We start from the raw sequence: 24,853 nt of genomic DNA, 5'->3' as shown, positions 1-24,853 counted from the left end.
CCTTCCTCTCTAAAATCAATAAAAATACATATTTTTTAAAAGAAAAAAACTTCAAAAAATAAGTAAATAAGATTTGCTGAAATAAGTGACTTTCCTGAACCTCTGACCACTCTCCAACTGTATTAAGTATTAAGGGAGATAATATCCAAAAATATCTTAGAAGGCAAGTAAGCTGCCTTCATAACTCAATTTAACCTGGCACATATTTGGGCAATTAAAATATGCTAAATATATAAAATATTGGCTGATTGTGATGAAAAATGGTAAAATGCCACTTAACCTGTATAGAAAGCTTAAGCCATAGAACAACCCATTTTGCAAAGTTTACATAACACACAATGAATATTCATTTATTAAAAAAAATATGTACTGATATGCTGGGCATATTTGGTTTCTCCATGCAAAACCTCAGAAAGAAATAGCATTTATATATTAACATCTTCTGCAGCTAAACGGACTAGAAAATATCCCAGGTGCCATGGACATCAAACTTCAGACTAAACTGAAACAATATGATCTAAGAATTTGAATGGAGAGAGATATATAGTCAAATGAATGAGAGATGGAACTACAAGGTGGAGATGAAGAGAGAATAGCTTGGCCAACCATATTAGATGTGTGCATGATGAGCACGTGGAGGAGGCCAGAAGAGAGGGGCAGAAAGACAGAAGGTGCAAGGAGGAAAATGACAATATGACTTTCAAAAGACAATACAGCTTTGGTTCCTGATTGGTTGGGCCCAGACCTTGTGACACTTAGCTTCAGCTAGGGTTTCTTAACCATGGATTCTCATTAACATTGTTTTGTAATTGGTTGTATCTTTATAATACTCTTTACCCTGAGTAGATTTCTTTCTATAGACTCTACCCTTAACCATATATATTCCAAAGAAAAATATTCAGATAGTCAAGATTAAAAAATATTTATCATTTATTTTTAAAGGCATCAGTAAAAAGCTTAACATACTAAGAAAGTTACAATATACAAATGTGTTGACAGATTGACTTTTCTGCACTATATGTGACCTTGAGTTTCTTTTAATTACTCACATTAACATTGTTCAGTTATTCAAACTGGTTATTCCCTACAAATACCTGGCTGGTTACTTAAGCACAAGTCACATACAACAAAGGTAAATGTAGAAGATTGTGCCATTCAACCAAGTGCTCATGAAGAAAAGATGAAAACTGTTCACATCGACCAGGGCATATCAAAACACCCTTCTCCTTGGGAGAGAGCTGCACCTTAATTTGAAAGAAAAAAAGTCTAGATATAATTATGAAAATTAAAAACCTGTTTTCTTATAAAATCATAAAGGAGAGAGGAAATGGAAAGGAATACACTCATCAAGGTAAATAAAACTAGAATAAAAATACGCTAATACTAATTTCTATCTTTATGGAATAGTTAAATAGACTAATTGTGAAATTGATTTGGAAGAGTAAATGGGAATAGAGAATATTTTTTCAAAATTTAAGGAGCACTGGTATTTGATGTCTTATATTATAAAACAATGATCAAAATCACGTGTTAGAAACAATTTAGGTTTGCTGTACTTGAATTCTCACTGAAATTACTAACAGTTATTTATCACATCTTTTTATGCTTCTGTATACTGTTTGTAAAATGAATTAAAAGGAAATACAGGTGACTCTTGTTATTCACAGAAGTTATGTTCTAAAAAGTCACCAAAACATGGAATTTATAAATACAAAGCCATCACTCCTAGAAGAAATACTGCGCTAAGTTCCTGAAAGTCTCTGATCACATTTTTATCAACCAATAGATAAATAACCTTGTTTTGTGTGTTTCCATTGAAACACGTTATTAATAGATAGTACTGATGCATTAACAATGAACTCACAGCCAACAGCACTATATCTCATGCCCAAAATGAAGCTTAACTAACATATGTAATTTCGCTGCAAGGCACATCAGAGTTCTTGCACTTGGGAAACACTAGATAACCCTTCTGCATAATGGCTGAGGGCCATTTTAAAGCATGAAATCAAAAGGCACAAAAATGTAGCACTAAGATTGTGAAAAGGACACTTATTTATAGTATGAGTACTGAAACAAGAAAACAGTATTGCTCAACATCAGCTGGGAACATCTATGTAAGGTGACTCAAATTTTTCACCTTTCTGCACCTGTCCATGAATTATAGCGAAAGTGCCACAAATACTGATCCTGGCGTTACAGATAAATTTTAGCAAGTAGGCAAATTTGCAAATCCAGAATCTGTGAATGAGGATTTACAGTAGATAAAATTTTATAAGCAAAAATTTAAAAGAGAGCAAACACAAATATTTAAAATGTAATAGGGGAATAACCATATAGACACAGGAAAAAAAAATGAAACAAAACATTAGAAGAAAATCCAAAAGCCATAAAGAAGGAATGAATCTGACTATATGAAAATAAAGTAGTATGACTACATAAAAAGCAAATATTTCTATCAAAATGACAACTGCTATCACTATAAGCAAGGTCAAACAAAATGACAAACTAGTTGTAGAAAAAAGTACCTACAACTCATATCACAAAGGGATGGTTACCATTGCAAAGAATTCTTGCAAATCAAAAGGAAAAACCTATCCAAGTTGAAAAGTGTGTAAAGATAATGTTCAAGTTTTCAGAAAAGATACATAGCTCTCAAACACATAAAAAGACGCTAAACTTCACAATAAAATAATTATAAATATAATAAGACAATCATTTTCAACTATTAGATTGACAAAGACCTAAAGGTCTGATAAATTACTGGATTGGCTGTGGGAAACAGGAACTCTCAAACTATGTTGGTGGGAATATAAATTAACACAATTTCTACTGAGAGCAATTTAACAAAAATCTATTAAAATTATAAATGCATATCCTCTTCAATCCCAGCAGTTCTATTTATTTAGATAATTTTAGAAATGTACTCAAACATCTACAAAAAGAATTATGTAAAAGAATAATGACTATATATTAAACAGCAAACGATTACAAACAGCCTAAACTTCCATGCATAAGAGGTCAATTAAATAAGCATGATGTACATTTACACATAAGAATATCCTGCAGCTATTTAAAACAAGAGTTTTATACACTGATATGGAATACATATACATCTAAATATAAACAAGAAATAATGCAGAAAAAGCACTTACTTCTTAAGGAATACTGTATGAATTACCTATAAAAATAAAAAAAGTTTAAAAAATTGATACATCTTATCAGATTTATTTTAATTACGTGTTATTTTTTATGATCAATAAATGCACACAGCAAAAAAATACAAAAGGGTACACTGTGAAGTCTCCCTCACATGGCTTTGTCTTCTCCTCTTCAAAGGTAACTAGAGTATCACCCTGAGATGATAACCAATGCATATACATGTACATAAATATATGTTTACACAAATAGCAGGCAGTATAATATACATAGTTCTGTGTCTTATTTTCATTTAAATATATCTTCCTGTCAAGAATGCTACACGTAACAAGCAACAATGTAGTTAAACAAATAAAAGAATTACAAGAATAAATTAAATATTAGTTCAAATTTTAAAACTTTTTTTTATAAAAAAGAATAACCACGAAGAATAATTCTTAAACTATAACAAGTAGATATTCTTAACAATTAGACAAGTATGAAAAATGAGGGCATTATTAACTAGTTTATTCTTTTGAAGAAGCACTATGACAACATATGATGATCTATAGAACTATTTAGAATTTGAAGCCCAAACTTAAAATTAATCAATACACAAAAATAATTCTACAAAACTGTGTTTAAAAAAAAAAAAAAAGCCAAAAGTAGCCCTAGCTGGTTTTGCTCAGTGGATAGAGCATCGGCCTGGGGACTAAAGGGTCCCGGGCTTGATTCCGATCAAGGGCATGTACCTTGGCTGCAGGCTCCTGGCCCTGGTTGGGGGCATGCAGGAGGCAACCAATCAACATGTCTCTCTCTCATTGGTGTTTTTCTCTGTCTACCCTCTCCCTTCCACTTTCTAAAAATCAATGGAAAAATATCCTCAGGTGAGGATTATTTTAAAAAAAGGAAAGAAAAAGAAAAAAGCTAAAAGTAGATTACTGCAATATATATAATAACCCCAAATGTGATATATTAATCTTACATACTTGAGAGATATAGAGGTAATGTTGTTTAGTACATTTTTTTAAACCACCACAATACAATAGACCAGTGATTTTTCGACCAGTATGCTGCAAGAATTTTTAAAACATTCAATACCTGACTAGTCAGGAGTTGAACCTCTTTTCCTTAGATAATCAAATAAAAAAAACCACAACAGCTAACATAATAGCCATCCAGTGTGAATGAATAAAAGTTGTATCTATTTTGTCAGATCAGCAAAAAATACATTTTTTGATGTGTTGCAAAATTTTAGTAATTAGTTTAAAGTGTTCCACAGGATGAAAAATATTGAAAATTGCTGCAATACTAAACTTTCAGAAAACATGTAACAATTGAAAATTCATTGTTTAAAAATAGTAGGAATAGCTGGTAGTGTACTTGTTTTCCTGCCAGATTACAAAACTCGGCACAATATACAGGGTGGGGCAAAAGTAGGTTTACAGTTGTTTGTATAGAGAATAATCAGTAATAAATAATAATATAAGAATGAACTTTTGCATATCACAACGGTACACCTACTTTTGCCCCACCCTGTATGACACAACTGTTTTCAGGCGCTGGACAACACAGTGTAGAGGGCCGAAATCCTTGAGAAAGGGAAACACGTAAGGTGAACTTCACTTTCACCCCTTTCTTAGCTGGACACAATTTTCAAATTGCAGCATGGAAAGTGAAACTTGAGTCAAGAGTATTGTTCTTGGGTGGAAGAAATAGATTGTAGTTTGGGTCTTGGAATAAGGCAGCTGGAATTTGAAGAGGCAAGTCTAAAGAGTGATTTGAAGAGAAGGACCTCCAGAAATTTGTATAGGATTTCCATTTAGGTCCTTGACCAAATCCTAAATTATGTATATATAGGACAAAATTCCACAAAGCCTGGAAGAAAGTTGCTGGGGTGATGTGGTAGGGGACTGAGAGCTGAGTAGAGAATTCTGAGGTGGTACATACAGAGTTCCATCATTTGCTGTGTGGCCCAAAGCAAGTCATTTCACCTCTATGAGCCCTTCTCATCTGTGTAAAATGGGAATAATTATAGTATCTAACTCGGTGCTATATGGATTAAATGAAATATCTACATCTAGCACACACAGTAGTGACTAAAAAAAAAAAAGCTATTATTATTAAAGAAAATTTTCACATGGCAGTTTCTAGTTTCCTGTACAATAAAAACACAAATTAATAGATACCTAAGAGTCTACTGAAACCAAGATTTATAAAATAAGATTTTTTTACTCTTAACCAGAAGTCTTTATGTAAACACAAAGACTCAATAATACTCAGATATACGTCTTCTGCCTGGAAACCAAGAACTGGTTTTATTTAAAATGGGCTATAGCTCAACTCACAATTATATACCATTTTAAAATGTGCAAGGTCAATTTATGTCACAATAACTGGTAATGAAAAAAATCAGAATTTCAAACCTCAAAAATTAGTTTATCTAAAAGCTATTCTAATTTTGGTATCTTCAAAATGTTATATATATTCCTTACAATTAACTTTCAAAACCATTCATCTACTTGCAGGATTTGCTATAAAGAAAAGTCTTCTTTTTTTTTTTTCTTAAAAAAAATATGGAACGCTTCACGAATTTGCATGTCATCCTTGCGCAGGGGCCATGCAAATCTTCTCTGTATCGTTCCAATTTTAGTATATGTGCTGCCGAAGCGAGCACAAGAAAAGTCTTCTTTAAAGCTAACAAAAAGTAGAGCTGATGTTTAATCTTTCATGATGGGTGAAAGATTTAATCTGAAAACAACTTGAAATCTCTCCTCCATTTACCATCTTCTCTCTTCTTGTATATTCCCTCCATCCTATGCTCTTTAAGCAAAAAACTGTGCCAGATATTGTAGACCAGTGGTCGGCAAACTCATTAGTCAACAGAGCCAAATACCAACAGTCCAACGATTGAAATTTCTTTTTAGAGCTAAATTTTTTAAACTTAAACTATATAGGTAGGTACATTGTTATTAACTTAATTAGGGTACTCCTAAGCTGGCCTTTGCTAAAAACTCAAGGGGCCAAAGAGCCGTGTGTGGCTCACGAGCCGCAGTTTGCCGACCACTGTTGTAGACATAAAGAATGAGATGTAGTGCCATGCTTCTAACGACAGAGGAAAGACAAATATATACACATAAAGAAAACATAATGAAAAAAGATATGTAATAGAAACAAGTAGAGAGCAGATTCAAAGAGGGAAAATTATACAAATGGGGAGAAAAGAAGGCTGACTGGCATTAGGAACAGAGGTAAGACATTTGAGCTACCTTGGGCCTTGAAATATACAATGCTTCTGGCTTTGTGTATTTTCTGTCTAGAAGACTTTAACCCATTTCATCCCCTGCCTAATTTTTCTCTTCATCCTTTTAGACTTGGCTCAATAACCTAGCTGAAGAACGTTAAGGAAATGAAAAATGACTTTAATCAAAGAATGAAATATAGGTAATTATCATTTATTTATTTATTTTTAATTCTATCTTAATTTTATTGTTGAAATTACTACAGATGTTCCTCCTCTTTGCCTCCCTGAGTAATTTTACTTTCAAATGTGATTTATGTAATTTAAAAAATACCCATCCCAGAAATACATCTCCCATTTTGAAAATCAAAAAGGAAATATGGTTTTCAAAATTTGCTTTTCAAGGCAACATGGAAACATCTACCAAAAGTCATAATAATATCCACAACTTTTATCAGATAGCCACAACACAGAAGTTTATCTTAAGGCTATGACAGAATAGAATCAAATCACTACACATAAGGGAGTATTTACTGCAGCGTTATCCAGACTGCTAAATTGAAGGAACAGTGGCATAACCTATTGACAGGCTCCATCCCTGGTAGGGGGCATGCAGGAGGCAGTGGATTGATGTGTCACTCTCACATCAATGTTTCTCTCTCTCTCCCTCTCCCTTCTTCTCTCTCTAAAAGTCAATATAAAATCTTAAAAAATAAAAAAGGTGATGTTGGCCCTGGCTGGGTAGCTCACTTCATGAGGATACAGTCCCAATACGCCAAGGTTGTGGGTTCAATCTTCAGGGAACATCCAAGAACCAACTAATGAACTAATGAATGCATAAATGAATGAACAACAAATCAGTATTTTGATCTCTCTCAATTCAATAAATAAAAATGTTTAAAAAATGTAATGTTAAGTGGACACACACCCACACACACACACACACACACACACACACACACAATAATGGCATCCACATCAAAATATAGATGAATATGAACCAAAAATGTAAAGTAATATGTGAAAAAAATACAGCCCTAGCTGGTTTGGTTCAATGGATAGAGCAACAGCCTGTGGACTGAAGGGCTCCGGGTTTGATTCCAGTCAAGGGTATATGCTGGGTTGCAGGCTTGATTCCCCAGTAGGGGGTGTGCAGGAGGCAGCCGATCAGTAATTCTCTCTCATCATTGATGTTTCTATCTCTCCCTCTCCCTTCCTCTCTGAAATCAATAAAAATATATTTTTAAAAAGTATGTGTGGCTGTCTGACCATAGTGACGCAGTTTTACCACTGATTCTAAGGATCTCTTTATTGAAAAGTATGTTTTTCTTTTTTAAAATATATTTAAATATATTTTAAAATATATTTTATTGATTTCAGAGAGGAAGGAAGAAGGAGAGCTAGAAACATCAATGATGAGAATCACTGTTCAGCTGCCTCCTGCATGCCCCCTACTGGGGATCAAGCCTGCAACCTGGGCACATGCCCTTGACCAGAATCAAACCTGGGACCCTTCAGTCGGCAGACCAATGCTCTGTCTACAGAGCCAAACTGGCTAGGGCAAGTAAGTTTTTCTTTCCACACCACCAACCAACAAGTATTTGATGAAATGATAGATACCTTGATATCATCAGAATTCTAGAGGGGATATAGATAAACCTTTTATCAAATAGCTTTGGCATCAAAATGTCTTCAATATTGTTTTATATTAACTTTTCCACATTTTAACATTTTATATTTTAAAAATATGTTTTCCACAAACTATAAAATTTACACAAAAGATTCTCTTCTATAATAATGGCAATACTTACTCCTTAATTAAAATGTGAGCACCTTCCTTCTTTTTGATTTTGTTTGAAACCCTGTAAGGAAAATAAAGAAATTTAAAAGAATAGCATACAGATATGAATAAACATTTTATTTCACGTAAGACATTTTACTAATTCTATTTAACAAAATAATATTGAAAAATAAGTTTATAGCCTTATAATGCTCTTTAAAAGTGATCAGAGCCATGGCCAATATGGGTCAGTAGTTAGAGTACTTGCCCTTGACCCGAAGCCGGTTTGATTTCCGATCAAGGGCACATACCTGGGTTGCAGGTTCAATCCCTGGCCCTGGTCAGGGTGTCTCTCTCAAATCAATGTTTCTCTCCCCCCGACCCTTAGATTCCACACACTAAAAATTCAATGGAAAAAAATATTCTCAGATGAGGATTAACCAAATTCCCCTGTCCAAAACAGGAAGACTAATGAGATTGAAAAATAATTTAGAAAGTGTGTCATCAAATTAGAAAATGTATAGCCCTGGCTGGTTTGGCTCAGTGGATAGAGCGTCAGCCTTCAGACCAAAGGGTCCCGGGTTCGATTCTGGTCAAGGGCATATGCCTGGGTTGCGGGCTCGGTCCCCAGTGGGGGGGGGGGGGGGGTGTGTGTGTGTGTGCAGGAGGCAGCCGATTGATGATTCTCTCTCATCATTGATGTTTCTCTCTCTCTCTCTCTCTCTCTCTCTCTCTCTCTCCCCCCCTTCCACTTTGAAATCAATAAAAAAATATTTTTAAAAAATTAGAAAATGTATAATCAAAATAATGTAATAACATGAAAGATTTAAAAATATCCTATATAATAAAAGCCTAATATACAAATTGACCATCACTCCAACACACAAGATGGCTGCCCCCATGTGGTCAAAGATGGCCACCCCCATGTGGACACAAGATGGCCACCACAAGATGGCCAGCAGGAGAGGGCAGTTGTGAGAGATCAGGCCTGCAGGGGAGGGCAGTTGGGAGGGACCAGGCCTGCAAGGGAAGGCAATTGGGGGTGACCAGGCCAGCAGGGGAGGGCAGTTAGGGGCAACCAAGCCAGGAGGGGAGGGCAGTTGGGAGGGACAAGGCCTGCAGGGGAGGGCAGTTGTGGGCGACCAGGCCTGCAGGGGAGGGCAGTTGTGGGGGACCAGGCCTGCAGGGGAGGGCAGTTGGGGGCAATCAGGCCTTCAGAGGAGGGCAGTTGGGGGGGGGGGTCAGCCCTGCAGGGGAGGGCAGTTGGGGGCAACCAAGCCAGCAGGGGAGGGCAGTTGGGAGGGACAAGGCCTGCAGGGGAGGGCAGTTGGGGGGGATCAGACCTGCAGGGGAGGGCAGTTGTGGGGGACCAGGCCTGCAGGGGAGGGCAGTTGTGGGGGACCAGGCCTGCAGGGGAGGGCAGTTGGGGGCAATCAGGCCTTCAGAGGAGGGCAGTTGGGGGGGGGGGTCAGCCCTGCAGGGGAGGGCAGTTGGGGGCAACCAAGTCAGTAGGGGAGGGCAGTTAGGGGTGACTGAGCCAGCAGGGGAGGGCAGTTGGGAACAATCAGGCCAGCAGGGGAGCAGTTAGGCGTTGATCAGGCTGGCAGGGCAGTGGTCAGGGGGTGATCAGGCTGGCAGGCAGAAGCGGTTAGGGGCAATCAGGCAGGCAGGCAGGCGAGTGGTTGGGAGCCAGCAGTCCTGGATTGTGAGAGGGCAGTTGGACATCCCTCGAGGGGTCCCGGATTGGAGAGGGGGCAGGCTGGGATGAGGGATACCCCACTCCGTGCACAAATTTCGTGCACCGGGCCTCTAGTATATATATATTTAGATATATTTTTACTGATTTCAGAGGAAGAGAAAGACATAGAAACATCAATGATGAGAGAAAATCATTGATCGCTGCATGTCCCCCATTGTGGATTGAGCCCGAAACACAGACATGTGCCCTGACTGGGAATTGAACTGTGACCTCCTAGTTCAAAGGTCAATACTCAACCACTGAGCAACATTGGCTGGGCACATGAAAGATTTTTAATTGCACTATAATTACATTAAATGGGGACAATAGAAGAGTAATTTAAGCTTTAGGCAAATAGTTGTATATTTTAAACTTTAAGGTAGTTTTAAACCCTTAGGATCTGGCTAATTTAACAAATTACCTTTTTAGTCACAAACACAATAAAGTCACAACCACAAAGTGTCAGGAAAAGATGTTGAATGACCACTTACCATATAGTAACCAGTGTGATAGCCACTCATGTACCAAGAGATTAACATACTTCCCAAAGCATCAGCATCGTCAAGAGAATCTGGACATATGGGAGGAGGTGGGGGAATTATCTGGAAATGAAGAAAAATATACTTTAAAGTCAGTAAACAAAAATGTGAAGTCTGGAGATTCATTTTATGGAGACAATGCTGGATGTTAACTGTATCTTTCCCTAAATTCCATGTTATCTATTAAAATTTTTTAAAATCTGACATTTGAAGAAAGTCAACCAGTAACAACAACAAAATTAAATTGAACAATAAAAAAACAATAGGTCACATAAAATGTTTAAACATCTTTTTTTATTTTTATTTTATTTATTTATTTATTTATTTTAAACATCTTGATTTGATTAGATGTATTTTTCTATTCCTTGAAACTAATTTTCTGTTCCTTTATGAAACTATGGGTAAAAGACCAAGCATAAATACTTTGATGGTTTTCCTTTAAAAAACACCCTAACAGTATTGAAATAAAGGTGTTGGGTGAACATCTGCACTGCCCCCACTCCAACACACACAGTTGGCCAAAAAGTGTCTTTGTATCTAGGCTACTGTTGTTATCTAAAAGTCTACCAGTAGATATCCAAATAGTCTACTTGATCACAAGCAAACATCCAAGCACACCTGGAAAGGAAACACATAAATCCGTGTGCAGTATACTTAAATTCTTTCAAACAGGAACTACCTCCCTATAGAATAAGGGATACAATTTCTACCAGGAAGGAAGCAGGCAATATAGGGCTATGAGCTGAGGCAATAAGAGGAATGAATCAGTCTGGTAGAGAAGGGCATTAAAAATTAAAAACAGACCTAACTGGTGTGGCTCAGTGGATAGAGCATCAGCCTGTGGACTGAAGGGTCCCAGGTTCGATTCTGGTCAAGGGCATGTACCTTGGTTGTGGGCACATCCCCAGTAGGGGGTGTGCAGGAGGCAGCTGATCGATGTTTCTCTCTCATCGATGTTTCTAACTCTCTATCCCTCTCCCTTTCTCTCTGTAAAAAAATCAATAAAATATATTTTAAAAAAAATTAAAAACAAACAAAAACCCATCCTGGCCAGATGGCTCTGTTGGTTGGAGCATCGTCCCATACACTAAAAAAAAAAAAGGTTGCAGACTTGCCCTAGCTGGTTTGGCTCAGTGGATAAGAGCGTTGGCCTAGGGACTGAAGGGTCCCAGTCAAGGGCACATGCCCGGGTTGCGGACTCAATCCCCAGTAGGGGGCGTGCAGGAGGCAGCCAATCAATGATTCTCTCTCATCATTGATGTTTCTATTTCTCTCCCTCTCTCTTCCTCTCTGAAATCAATAACAGTATTTTTTTTAAAAAAAGGCTGCACACTTCATTTCTGGTCAAGATACATACCTAGGTTTCGGGTTTGATCCGTGGTCCGAGGGCATATGGGAGACAACCAATCGATGTTTCTCTCTCACATCTATGTTTCTCTCTGTCTCTCTCTCTCTCTCTCTCTCAAAATCATTAAACATATCCTCAGGTGAGGATAAAAACAAAACAAAAAACCCCCGAGGTTTGGTTCAAATTTTTACCCATTAGAAACTATGTATGAAAGCAAAGTTTCATCTGAATTGTTTTGTACTTACTGGTGGTCCAGAAGGAAACGGAGGCAGCCAGCATGATAGGAAGGATGGTGGTGGTGGTGGTGGTGGTGGTGGTGGTGGTGGTGGGCCATTAAATTTTAGACCTGGCTGCAAAAGTATTTCAAAGGAAGATTAATTTACTAACTTCAATATGAAAAGAGGAAAAAATATTTAATGTCAAAAGAATTTAAATAACAAATAAAAGATTAAATAGGATTGCATGTATCAAATGCTGAAGTCAAATAAACTCATTAATCTAGATTTTTCTCATTTCCTTTCTATAGAGATTCAGGGAGTAAAATCAAAGTAAGAAAATATTTTAATTACCTATAAATCAAGAGGTAGTGTTTTTAGCAAGATAGTTCAATCATAAAACAATATATCCCACAATTTCATTATCTAGATTGTATAATCTTTTTTATTGATGTCCTTTTAGTAGTTACATATGCTAATTTACAGCATATATTGTAAAAATTAGTAAATCTCTCACTTAACAAGGAAAATCAGGCCCCTAAGATCAAAGAAGTATGAGATACACATACATATATACAGACACACACATAAATTGATTTGATCATTCTAGAAACTGTAATATAATGTAAATCTCAAGAAAAACCTTGCAACCCTGGTTCAATGGTTAGAGCATCAGCCCACGTGCCAGAGGGTCTCAGGTTTGATTCCTGGTCAAGGGCATGTACCTGGTGCAGATGTGTCTCTCTCACATCAATGTCTCTCTCTCCCCCTCCCCACTCCTTTCCATTCTTTCTAGAAATCAATGGAAAAAATATTCTCATGCCTTAGGTGAGGATTTAAAAAAAAAAAGATCTTGAAGAAAATGTTAAGAAAAAGTTTTTTGGTTTTGTTTTTAAATATATTTTATTAATTTTTTACAGAGAGGAAAGGAGAGGGATAGAGAGTTAGAAACATCGATCAGCTGCCTCCTGCACACCCACCCACTGGGGATGTACCTGCAACCAAGGTACATGCCCTTGACCGGAATCGAACCTGGGACCCTTCTATCCACTGAGCCAAACCAGTCAGGGCAGGAAAAGTTTTAATAAATCATACTTGATATCTTTATTTTTAAAATTTCATTATTTCCTCAATACCATAACCTCCAAGGAAATCACTGCTTTATACAAAACAACTAGACAGGGACATACTTGAGTTCTACAATATAACCTAAAATAAATCTTTTTTAAAGTTGATTTGTTACTTATAACCAAAAGAACCATAAAGGAAAACAATATTTACATTTACTTCATAACAGTTTGGGAGCTTCTTAGGATTTTACCTGTAGTAGATGTAAATACTGTATTCTTTTCCAATCCTATCTAATAAAAGAGAAACATGCAAATTGACCGTACCTCTGCTATGCCCACCAGCCAATCATAGTAGTATCCTAATTAACCCAACTAAAGATGGTGGTGGCCACTGAGCTGGAGCGAGCAGGAGGCTTGGGTTGCCCCGGTGATGGTGGAAGCCAAGCTTCCCGCCAGCCCTGGCTGGCCCTGGCCTCCGCTCAAGGCTACAAAGTTTCAATTATAGAAGATAAATAAATCCCATATACATGCTTCCAGCTGGCCCTGGCCTCCGCTCAAGGAGGTGCTGGGAAAAAAAAAAAAAAAGAGGGACTGGGAGCTTGGGTCACTGGGGGGTGATCAGGCCAGGATGGGATGGCAGTTGTGGGTGATCAGGCTGGTGGGGGGCGGGGCCGTTGGGGGGTAAGCAGAGGGGGGCCAGTTGGAGGCGAGCAGGCCGTCAATGGGGGTCAGTTGGAGGTGATCAGGACAGCGGGGGGGGGGGGGTTAGCAGGCCAGCAAGGGGGGACAGTTATGGGTGAGCAGGCTGGCAGGGGGGCATTTGGGGGCGAGCAGGTCAGTGGGAGGGGGCAGTTGGGGGCAAGCAGGCTGGCAGGCAGAGTGGTTAGGGGCTGGCAGGCAGGCAGGTGAGCAGCTGGAGACAGCAGTCCCGGATTGTGAGAGAGATGTCCAACTGCCGGTTTAGGCCTGATCCCTGTAAACCAGCAGTAGGACATCCTTCAAGGGGTCCCAGATTGGAGAGGGTGCAGGCCGGGCTGAGGAACACCCCCCTCCCCTTGCACGAATTTCATGCACCGGGCCACTAGTTTTTACATATTTCACACAAGTGACTTGGGGAACTATGAGGATAGTCAGCTGATAAAATATACTTTCTAACTTAAGTTCACTACATTATTAGTCTAATACCTAATACTGCATAAAAGTAGTTGGAAAAGCTTTTCATTATAAAGTATTCTGCATTACTATCATATTTCCTCTCTGAAGAATTCTCAAGTATGTATTTATAACACCTACAGAAAGCCACCAGTTTCATGGGAAAATCTACAATTCTCCTAATGGAAGGTTTGAATATTTGTTGAATGTTTCAATATTATTAACTACTAGAGGCCTGGTGCACAAAATTCGGGCGGGGGGACAACAGGAAAGGTCCCTTAGCCTGGCCTGCACCCTCTCCAATCCGGGACCCCTTGGAGGATGTCTGACTGCTGGGATGTCCCTGCGGGATCGGGCCTAAACCGGCTGTCAGGACATCCCTCTTGCAATCCAGGACCGCTGGCTCCTAACCACTTGCCTGCCTGCTGGCCTGATCCCTAACTGCTCTTCCCTGCCGGCCTGATCCCCCTAACTGCTCTCCCCTGCTTGCCTGATCCCCCTAACTGCTCTCCCCTGCCAGCCTGATAGCCCCTAACTGTCCTCCCCTGCTGGCCTGATCCCGCTAACTGCTCTCCCCTGCTGGCCTGATCCCCCTACATGCTCTCCTCTGCCGGCCTAATCACCCCTAACTGCCTCCGCCTCAGCCCCACCATCATGGCTTTGTCCGGAAGGACGTCTGGTCTAATTAGCCTATTACCCTTTTATTAATATAGATTTTCTGGGAAACCTTTTCTGTGTAAAAATTACCTTTCCTGGTCCCAGTCCTGATCTTGGCATGGGGGGTGGTGGAGGGAGAAAATAGTTCCATGGAGCAGCTCTTGACTTGATGTTATTTGGTTTGTTTCCACGAGACCTGGAGGAGTTCTCACTTTCATCTGTTGAAATTTGACTTTCATTCTTTAAAAAGAAAAAATATACGTGTTGCTGTTATATAGGTTTCATTAAGAAAAATGTAATGCCTCAGTGGATCAAACTGACAAGTTGTTATATCATGTAGTTTCTCATCTCGTCTCTACTTTCAAGAACTTTATTTTTTGTATCCTTACCTCTTGAGCATTCTGTTCTATATTATTAGCTACATCAGATGTTGGGGAAAGTAGATCAGACAGATTTTGCTCCTCTCTATTTCCATATCCAGTGTAAACCACAACACAGGTTTCTCTCTTAAAATCAACTGAAGCAATGGTAGCTGGGTAAATGCAGCCATCTTCTGACCAAATGGCCGAACATTTGTCACCAACTTTCCACTACAAAAACAAAAAAAGATACATACACATAAACACATTTCTTTTAAAGAGGGTAAACTATTTTCTTGTTTGGGTGGGGTAGGATCGGGGATGGGGGTAGTCTCCAGTTAACTAATCTGGAAGGCAGAATGAAACAGTGAAAAAGACTTGGAGCCCAAAACACATAAATGTGAATTCCAATATAAATATAATGTAATCCTGTCATATAGTATAAATTCTGCCATTTTTATAATCATGGGCAAGTTTTTTAATCTCTTTGAGTATTATTTTCCTCATCTGTTAAGTGGACATAATATAACCTACCTCACCTCATTTATTTGTTGTGAAGAATAGAAAGGAGGGAATGTGTGAAGTGTCCAGCACCTCTGGGCTGACATACAGCAAATGCTTAACAAATATTAGTTCTCTTCCCCCTTGGTAATGATGAAACTAAAGTGACTAATGAGACACCAAAATATTTAGCTTCCAGGTCTACTGTTTTAAATAGCAGAAAAAACTCTATCTAGAATTTTAGGTTTCTGAGTATTAACAGGTTTAGGATTTCTGAAGGTAAAAAAAGGATAGCCACCTCTCAGTTTAAAAAGTAAAACACTGCCAATTCAGTTTAAGGCCTTCAGGTATTTCTCTCAAACAGCACTGCCTTCCACCCTCTCCTTCCCATATAAAGTGAACATTGTCCTGAATTTAGTATTAATCAGTCCCACCTAAGTCCTTATACTTTTATTGACATGCATGTTCCTAAACAATAGAAAGTTTAATAGTTTTAGAAATGTTATAATTACATGCCAATGGAAAACATTGCACTAATCACTTAAGTTAAAGATATTTGACACTATTTAATAAGAATGCTATGAAGAAAATCTTTGAAGTTAAATCTCAATATTTTAAAAATAACCTGCTTCAAGGGAGTTGTGGTGTTCTTTTTTTGGCTTTTATTCTTCTTAGCAGGTTTTCTTTTAGGGGTGCCTTTTGGTTTATTTGAAGCTTCAGAAATGTCACCATTCTTTAGAGCATGCTATGAAAATAAGAAGAGAAATGTGCATGTTACAAAACGATACAGAAAAAGTCACAATTCAGTTATTAAAAACCTCAGACAGCCTCTACTTCCTATTTCCACCATCTCACATATATCTGATAATCAGCTCTAAAGACCCCTTTGTCAGCGAAAAAACTTGCTTAGAGAACAGAGGCCCCAGCACACTGCCCTGGCTGAGCCTTAGCAGAAGGCAGTACTAACCATGTGAGTGAACCATCCTGAAAGTAGATCCCTCACCCCCCAAGTGAGCCACTCCAGCTGATGCCATGTGGACAGATCATGCCAGATGATCTGTTAACTGTTAAGATTCATGAGCAGCCTGGGCGGGTAGCTCAGCTGGTTAGTGTCATCCCGATGCACCAAGGTTGTAGGTTCAATTTCCACTCAGAGCACACAGAAGAAGCAACCAAAGAATGCATAAATAAGTGGAGCAACAGATTGATGTTTCTCCCGCTTCTCTAAAAATCAATAAATTAAAGATTCATGAAGAAATATTTTTTGGGGGAGGACAAAAAACACCCATTTAACAAGTCTCCTCACTCTAAACCTTTCTGTAACATTAGACTCTGTTGATCATCTTTATTTGTGATATGCATGACAGTTTGGATGACATAGCAACGTAGGGCCCCAATGCTTTTATTTCTTCTCTGATCAAATCTTAAACTTGGGCAGTCCCAAAAAATTTGGCCATCCTTCTTTACCTGATTATGATCATCTACTATTCCTATTATTTCAATAATAACCACTATGCAAACAGACTTCTAAAACTATTATCTACCTTTGACCTTTCTCCTTAGCTCAATCCAACATTTTCCATTACCAATTTCATATCTTCCATTTATCTCAAACTCAACACAACTAAAAGTAAACTATTTTTTCCTCAACTCAGTTCCTTTCCTCTATTCAGACTACTTCCCTCTGCAATATTACCTACCCAATCCCACATTGAGCCCCATTTTATTTTATTTTTCATATATTTTTATCGATTTCAGAGAGGAATGAAGAGGGAGAGAGAGAAACATCAATGATGAGAGAGAGTCATTGATTGGCTGCCTCCTGCAAGCCCCCTACTGGGGATCGAGCCCGCAACCTGGGCCCTGGTTCACAGGCCTAAGCTCAACCACTGAGCTACCGGGGTCGGCTTTGAGCCCCATTTTAATCTGCACTTTGCAGAACTGTCATGGTAACCCTAAGTTAGTGTACTTCTAGTCTAAGTGCATACTGGAAAGCATGCTATTGACAAATTTAGAATGCAGCTTCAAGGATGACACACAGGTTTGATCTTTCTACCTTATGGTACAGGAACGACTACATTAAGGAAGTGGATTCTATGCTTGGTGTTCTGAATGAGCCTATGCTGTGCCTGAACTAAGAGGGCTCACATATGGTGCTCAATAAGACCAAATACTGTGAGTCAAGTGTGTAAATGTCTTATGTGGGCCACAAAAACAGACCACACTCCCCAAAGAACTATATATTCCAACCACCAGAAACACCTGACTTGGAACCCAACTAATTGGATTTAGGGGAGATTACGTTAATTTAACATATGTAAAGCAGTTAGAAAAGTGCCTAAAACACCGTATACGCTCTACAAGTATTAATTACTGCACTACTGCTATTTATCACCATTATTTCAATAAAGACTTGTTAAATGTTTAAAAATTAAAATTCAGACTATCCTTCCACTAATCTGAATTAGATGACTTCCATACGTTTATGCAATGTAAACACATTAAAAGCAACCAATGTTTAAAATTCTAGTTAAATCTCCTCTCTTAAAAGGATCACATATAGACAGGCTCCCTACCAACTTCTAAAGGAAAACATCTAATTTAACTAACCAATGTTATCTTTTAATCTTCAAAATTAGAACTAAATAATACATACTTTAATACTTTACTGTAAATGTTATCAATTAATTTTTCCCAAGTGACTAACATGAGGACCTAAGCAAAAATGTAAACATTTCATACCTTAAATGAAGCCACAGCTTTATCGTATGCTTTTATTAGTGCTGTATCATCCCAAATGTCAGAATCATCACTCTGGGAAGGATAAAGAATAAAAACAATTCATGTTTGGATGGATTTCATAAAAAAAGTATGCCAAGAGCCATCTTAAACCAAACATAAAATTAAACTAAAAAATGGGTACTTCAAATCCTAACTATAACCACAAGAAACCTACCTGCTTAGAGATTTTGCAGCATTATCCCCAAAGCGAAACATATGTAAATCTTCTAAGAGGTATGCCATTAAGTGAATGCTCTACAATTTAATCCCTATCTACCAACCATAAGTGGATTTGTTCAAGAATAACTCACATTTCAATCTTGTCTAAGAGCAGATAAATGGTGTAGTTTGGCCAGCCAGGTAGTATAAGATAAAGGGCGTAGTTTTAGTGGGGAAAAATATGATATTAAGTAATCTGGAAAAGACCTACAACTTATTTCTATTTTTGAATTTAAATTTAATGAATACTTAGTAGAACTTAAACTTAATTCAATAAAAAAATGTTTTGAGCACCCACTACCTACTAAGCACTCATCATTGCGAAGTATATGAAATTATGCTGGCTGCTCCCAAGACAGATGTTCTAATCAGGGATTTAAAACACAAAACAAAAAAGAATGTAAAACAAATATAATAAAATACTGAAATGTGAAGTACAAACATGTTTTAAATGGAAAGAAATGGATTTTCTCCAGTCCAAGATGAAGATACAGAAGATTCTTAACTCACCTCCTCCTACCAACACAATAAATCTACAGTTGTCTGAAACAATTTTCTCTGAGAAAAAATCTAAAAATTAGTTGAGCAACTCCTACACATTGGACAAATGAAAAAAAAACCACCAATAACAATATCAAAGCAGGTAGGTTTATCTCACGATAAGCCCCAACCCCGGGGCAGCAACCCATAATTAAGAGGAAACTCAAGGCCAGAAGCTCCATCCACTGAGCCAAACCAGCCAGGGCTAAAAACACTGTTAAGAGACTGAAAAACCAAGCCACAAACTGGGATAAAACATTTGCAAATTACCTATCTGATAAAGGTTTTATATCGAGCATATATGAAGAACTCTCAAATCTCAACAAAAGCAAAGCAAACAAACCAATTCAAAAATGGACAAAACATCTGAACAGACACTTTGCCAAAGAAGATATATGGATGGCAAATAAACACATAAAATGATGATCAACATCATCAGTCATCAGAGAAATGCTAATTAAAAACCACAAGATGCTACCGCACATCTATTAATGTTTAAAATTAGCACAAGACTGATCATACCAAGAGTTAGCAATGATGTGAAGCAAATGAAACGTACATACATTGCTAGTTGAAATGTACAACCACTTTGAAAAGTTTGACAGTTTCTTAGAGTTAAAATAATGAATGACCCAGGTATTTACCCAAGAGAAATGAAAGCACATATTCACATAAAGTCTTCTAAGCTAGTAGTCATGGCAGGTCTATTTGTAACAGCCCCAAACTGAAAACAACCCAATACTCATGAACAGTAAATGAATAAATGTAGAACATTAGAAAATGCAAGCTAACCTATGGTGACAGAAAGTGGATCAGCAGTTGTCTGGGGACAGGAGATGAGAGATGATAGAGAACTATAAAGGCATAAGGAAATTCAAACCAGCCCAACACAGAGATCACGTATAGAAGCCCTGAGGCTATAAGAAAAGATGTGGCCAGCCAGTCCCTAGCTGCAGGGACTCAGCTATTGTAGCTTCAGTTACTATATGGATGCAACCACATGAAAGATCTCAAGGGGAAATACCCAGCAAGGCCTTCACAAATTCCTAACAGAGAGAAACTATGAGGAATAATAAAATGATTATTTTCAAGCTACTAAGTTTTGAGTAATTTGTTACACAGCAACCAAAACAGACTAGGGCTGCCTTTATATCTGTTTCTCAGTCATTACCAGTAGCCGAGGTTTTTCAAGTTATTCCTCATGTTCTGCCATCTTCTACTACTTCTCAATTACCAACACTTCCACCATGCTCTTTTGAGTAACCAACAAACTCTCTACCCCTCTTTAACCTCTTCTCTGAATATTTCCTTCATCTTGCTGTAACTAAAATCTGGCTTTCTCTGGGGATGCCACTTTCCTTGTAGACATCTCAAATGAAATGTTTTCTCCTTCATATCCCTCAAATCACTATACCAAAGGTGGGAAAGAAATCTTCCTTGCTCCTCACTTCCACTTCCAGATTATTCTCCTTCCTTCCTCACTAAAATTCCTAGCTTTAAAAATCCTGTCAACAGAGTCTACTGTCTACTATCCCTCTTTTTGCAATTGTCTACAGCCATCTTGGGTCATACCTCCTCATTCTCAGAGATTTCTATCCCAGCACACACTCCAACACTACTCGTCATAATTCATATATATATGTATATATGTATATATGTGTATATGTGTGTGTGTGTGTGTGTGTGTGTGTATTTACTTATTTCAGAGAGGAAGGGAGAGGGAGAAAGAGATAGAAACATCAATAATGAAAGAATCATTGACCGGCTGCCTTCCGCACACCCCACAGTGGGGATTGAACCCGCAACCTGGGCATGTGCCCTGACCAGGAATCGAAGCATGACCTCCTGATTCATAGGTCGACGTTCAACTACTGAGCCTGCTGGCTGGCCGTCATAATTCTTGATTATTTAAAATAACCCATGTAAACAATCTTCCAATATCCTATCCTTGCAGGTCTTTAAATTCTTCTCTACCAATGATCTATCACCCAATCTCAGCTGCGCACTTCTAATTAAAACCACAACAAGAAGCCACTACAACATCTATTACAATGTCTAAAATTAACACAAGACTGAGTATACCAAGTGTTAGCAAGAATGTGGAGAAAATGGAATTTTCATACATTGCTCTTATCTATAACAATAAAAACGTAATATGGTAATTAGACTGGAAGTCCTTTCAGATGACCTTCTGGATGAAGCCTGGGTCCTAGAGGGAAGCCGGTGCCAGCAGCCGGAAGGCCTACTCTTGCATGAATTTTGTGCATCGGGCCTCTAGTTGTATTATAACCAGAAACTACAACCTCTCCATAAATCCTGTTCTCCAACCACCACCTTCTAGGATGTACACAACTTATTCCTTCTAGTAGTTTGACAATCATTCCACTTCACTGGGAATAGCAAAACATTGATCCTCTCACTTTTCAAACTATATCTCACTGTCCTAATATCCTCATTTCCTTTCCTAGCTTAAGTTTCATAGTCAACCGTTAAGACAAGGGTTCTCAACCTGTGGGTCATGACCCCTTTGGGGGTTGAATGACCCTTTCACAGGGGTAGCCTAAGACATTCTGCATATCAGATATTTACATTACGATTTATAATAGTAGCAAAATTAGTTATGAAGTAGCAACGAATATAATTTTATGGTTGGGGTCATCACAACATGAGGAATTGTATTAAAGGGTCGCGGCATTAGGAAGGTTGAGAAGCACTCATTAAGATAATTCCCATATACCCCTCTCTCTTACTTCCTCATACTCACTAGGTATCAACTACAGGCATACCTCAGAGATATGGTGGGTTTGGTTCCATACCACCCTAATAATGTGAACATTGCAATAAAACAAGTTGTAACACTTTTGTAGGTGGAGGGTCTTGCCTTCACACAATATCTGTGAAGCCAATAAAGTGAAGTGCAATAAAACGAGTTGTGGCTGCAGAACCCTATTAATTTCAACTACTAGTTCACTCTGTGTCTGCCCTCACAAACTTGAAGTGAATTAGCTGGTGAAAAACACAATCATGCTGTCTAGTCTTTAAATTCACTATCACTAATTTCAAGTAGACCTTCAATGTTGCCTAGGAACATTTCCATGATATTTCCTTACTCCAACACTTACCCAATCTCCTAGAGGCCTACTTTCTACCTTCTCCTGCTCAAATCTCCAATATCTGCCCTGTCCTCACTCCTAGCTGATACTTCTTTTACTGACAGTACAGCAACAATCAAAAGGAAAGTTTCAGTCTCCCACCAGATCTGTTCCTATATAACTGACGCCACATTAACTGTCAATATTCCCAACAGAGGCCAAATCCATCCCCTCTTACCTACTCTGAAACACTACTTCAGCAGTTCTCTCTCCTGCATCCTCAATTTTTCCATCCTTACCGGATCTTTCCTATCAGCCCATAAACATATTGAAACCTGTTCTTCCTATTGTAAAAACAAAACAAACCACAGCACAAGAAAACAATTAATAATCCTCTTTATCCCGCTTCCCCCTCCATCTATTGGCCAATTTCTATACTTTCTATTTACAATAAAACTCCCTGAACTATTTGCCTTGAATTTCTCTTCTCCCACTCCTGGACTCACCCCCAATCAGATCTCCTCGCCACTATTTCACTCAAAATGAATTTTTGATCTTCACTTTTATAAACCTGCTCTACTTTCAGTCTTCCCCATCTCAGCTCATCCGTAAGGGCAACTAACTTCATCATTTCAACTGTTCAGGACAATCTTGAAGTTATCCTTGACTTTTCTCTCTCAAATCTCCACTACTGAATCCACAGACGACACCTGTTGCCTTTGGTTTCAAAATACATCTAGAATCCAAGTACTCTGTTCTCCTTCCGCTAACATCCTGATCTAAGTCTGGATCGTTTTAATAGGACTCCTAACTGGTCCCCCCGCTTCGTCCTGGCCTGGCCCCGCTCACAGCCCCCAGTCAGAATGGACAAACCAAAGTACGATTAAGTTACGGTAGGGCCTCGGCTCAAAGCCATCAAGCGCCCAAGCTGAGCAGGGAAGGAGCTGGCTGCTAAGGTTCCCAAATGGGAAAATATGTAGAAACGTTTAGGCGGACCACAGTCCTGCAGTAAACGGACTGGCCGGGTCCTGCCCCGCGGCCGGGGAAGCAGCGCAGGGGCCGGCAATAGGCGCTGGGAGCCCGCACTGGGCGCCTTCGGGGAGCAGAGCCGGCCGCGCCCTCACCTGGCCGGCGCCGCGCCGGAACAGCACCGAGTCCTCCTGCTCCGGGACGCCGCCGCCACCTCCTCCCCCCATCGCCATGGCCAGGATACCAGCGGTGCGCGGCGTGGGCTGCGTGCCTCGGAGAATGACTATTTCCGCCGCAGGGGCCTCTGGGAGCGGAAGAGTACGGTGGCCCGGGGACCACCGGCGGCCTGGAGGACTTCGCGCCCAATCTCCCAGTGGTCTCCATCTTTCTTGTTTTGTTTTGTTTTTCCTCTGTATTCTAACAATTCTTCGGTTTCACTTTTTGATATCTTCGTAGATTCTACCAGGGTATTTTTGAACAGTACATTTTCTTTAAAAATAGTGTTCATTGCAGTGGCTGGAGTGGCTCAGTTGGTTGGAGCAGCCTGGTTGAGGGCACATACCTAGCTTGGGGGTTGATTACCCCCGTAAGGGCGCGTATGGAAGGCAACCCCATAGATGTTTCTCTTACATTAGTGTTTCTTTCTAAAATCAATAATTCTCAGGTGAGGATTTTTTTTTAAGTGTTCATTGCAGGTGATTTAGAAAATATGGGTTGCCGAAACCGGTTTGGCTCAGTGGATAGAGCGTCGGCCTGCGGACTGGAAGATCCCAGGTTCGATTCCGGTCAAGGGCATATACCTTGGTTGCGGGCACATCCCCAGTAGGGGGTGTGCAGGAGGCAGCTGGTCGATGTTTCTCTCTCATCGACATTTCTAGCTCTCTATCCCTCTCCCTTCCTCCCTGTAAAAATAAATAAAATATATTTTTTTTAAAAAAAAAGAAAGAAAATATGGGTAAACCAATACAATAAAAATCACTCGCCCTACCTTGTTTGGCTCAGTGGATAGAGCGTGGGCCTGCGAACTGAAAGGTCCCAGGTTCGATTCTGGTCAAGGGCATGTACCTTGGTTGCGGGCACATTCCCAGTAGGGGGTGTACAGGAGGCAGCTGATCGATGTTTCTCTCTCATCCACGTTTCTAACTCTCTATCACTCTCCCTTCCTCTCTGTAAAAAATCAATATAATATACTTTAAAAAAGAAAAGGAAGTGCATTTGAGCAACTTGTAAGTCATTCTTATTTCACTAACATTTTCATGACTTGGCCATCTGAAAAGACAACATCTTTCAATATGTGATTATTATAAAGCAAGTACTTTAGCAGATGAAGCTGTAGGAGGCAGTTTAATAAATGTTCTTATTCAGTTTTGATCTAATGAAAAAACATGACAATCATAAAAGTAATTCAATTTTAATTGAATTTTGGTGTTTACAGATCTTTATCACCAAAGGCAATTAGGAATTTACCTAAAGAAGTTGACATACTCCCTGCTTAGTTGCTCTCTCTGTTAAAA

The 24,853-nt window shown here is 38.9% G+C and overlaps 1 protein-coding gene and 1 non-coding gene across 5 annotated transcripts; both read right to left on the bottom strand.

The window, feature by feature from the left end:
- Nucleotides 1-906: 906 nt before the first annotated feature.
- Nucleotides 907-23,714, bottom strand: LOC103305175 (survival motor neuron protein). Of its 4 annotated transcripts, none has more exons than XM_008161908.3 (10): nt 23,495-23,702; nt 18,481-18,552; nt 16,364-16,483; nt 15,268-15,468; nt 14,969-15,118; nt 12,030-12,134; nt 10,389-10,499; nt 8,191-8,241; nt 3,156-3,181; nt 907-1,244 (listed from the first exon to the last, which is right to left on the bottom strand). In XM_008161908.3, exons 1-8 carry the CDS (start codon nt 23,570-23,572, stop codon nt 8,194-8,196), a joined length of 885 nt encoding a protein of 294 aa, XP_008160130.2. In that variant the 5' UTR covers nt 23,573-23,702; the 3' UTR covers nt 907-1,244; nt 3,156-3,181; nt 8,191-8,193. The 4 variants fall into 4 exon arrangements, 2 of the variants coding, with proteins under 2 accessions (XP_008160130.2, XP_054571159.1); XR_008555863.1 differs by lacking the exon at nt 907-1,244 and adding an exon at nt 8,471-8,557 and having other exon boundaries at nt 3,168-3,181; nt 23,495-23,714; XM_054715184.1 differs by lacking the exon at nt 12,030-12,134 and having other exon boundaries at nt 23,495-23,700.
- On the bottom strand, nt 5,709-5,815 carry LOC114230188 (U6 spliceosomal RNA). The gene has a single exon (XR_003616050.2). It is a non-coding gene; the product is annotated as a U6 spliceosomal RNA (small nuclear RNA).
- Nucleotides 23,715-24,853: the final 1,139 nt, after the last annotated feature.

The sequence above is a fragment of the Eptesicus fuscus genome, chromosome 4, assembly GCF_027574615.1.
Source record: "Eptesicus fuscus isolate TK198812 chromosome 4, DD_ASM_mEF_20220401, whole genome shotgun sequence".
In the NCBI taxonomy this organism is placed as follows: domain Eukaryota; kingdom Metazoa; phylum Chordata; class Mammalia; order Chiroptera; family Vespertilionidae; genus Eptesicus; species Eptesicus fuscus.
The sequence above is the reverse complement of the archived record's forward strand: the minus strand, read 5'-3'. Positions and strand labels throughout refer to the sequence as shown.

Excerpts from the sequence above, each read along its gene's own strand:
- LOC103305175 (XM_008161908.3), bottom strand. The coding sequence starts at position 23,572 with ATGGCGATGGGGGGAGGAGGTGGCGGCGGCGTCCCGGAGCAGGAGGAC. Across the intron at positions 15,469-16,363 it reads CCACAACTCCCTTGAAGCAG|TGGAAAGTTGGTGACAAATG; the intron begins GTTATTTTTAAA and ends TTGTTTTTGTAG. Across the intron at positions 12,135-14,968 it reads CAGGACTGGGACCAGGAAAG|CCAGGTCTAAAATTTAATGG; the intron begins GTAATTTTTACA and ends ATACTTTTGCAG.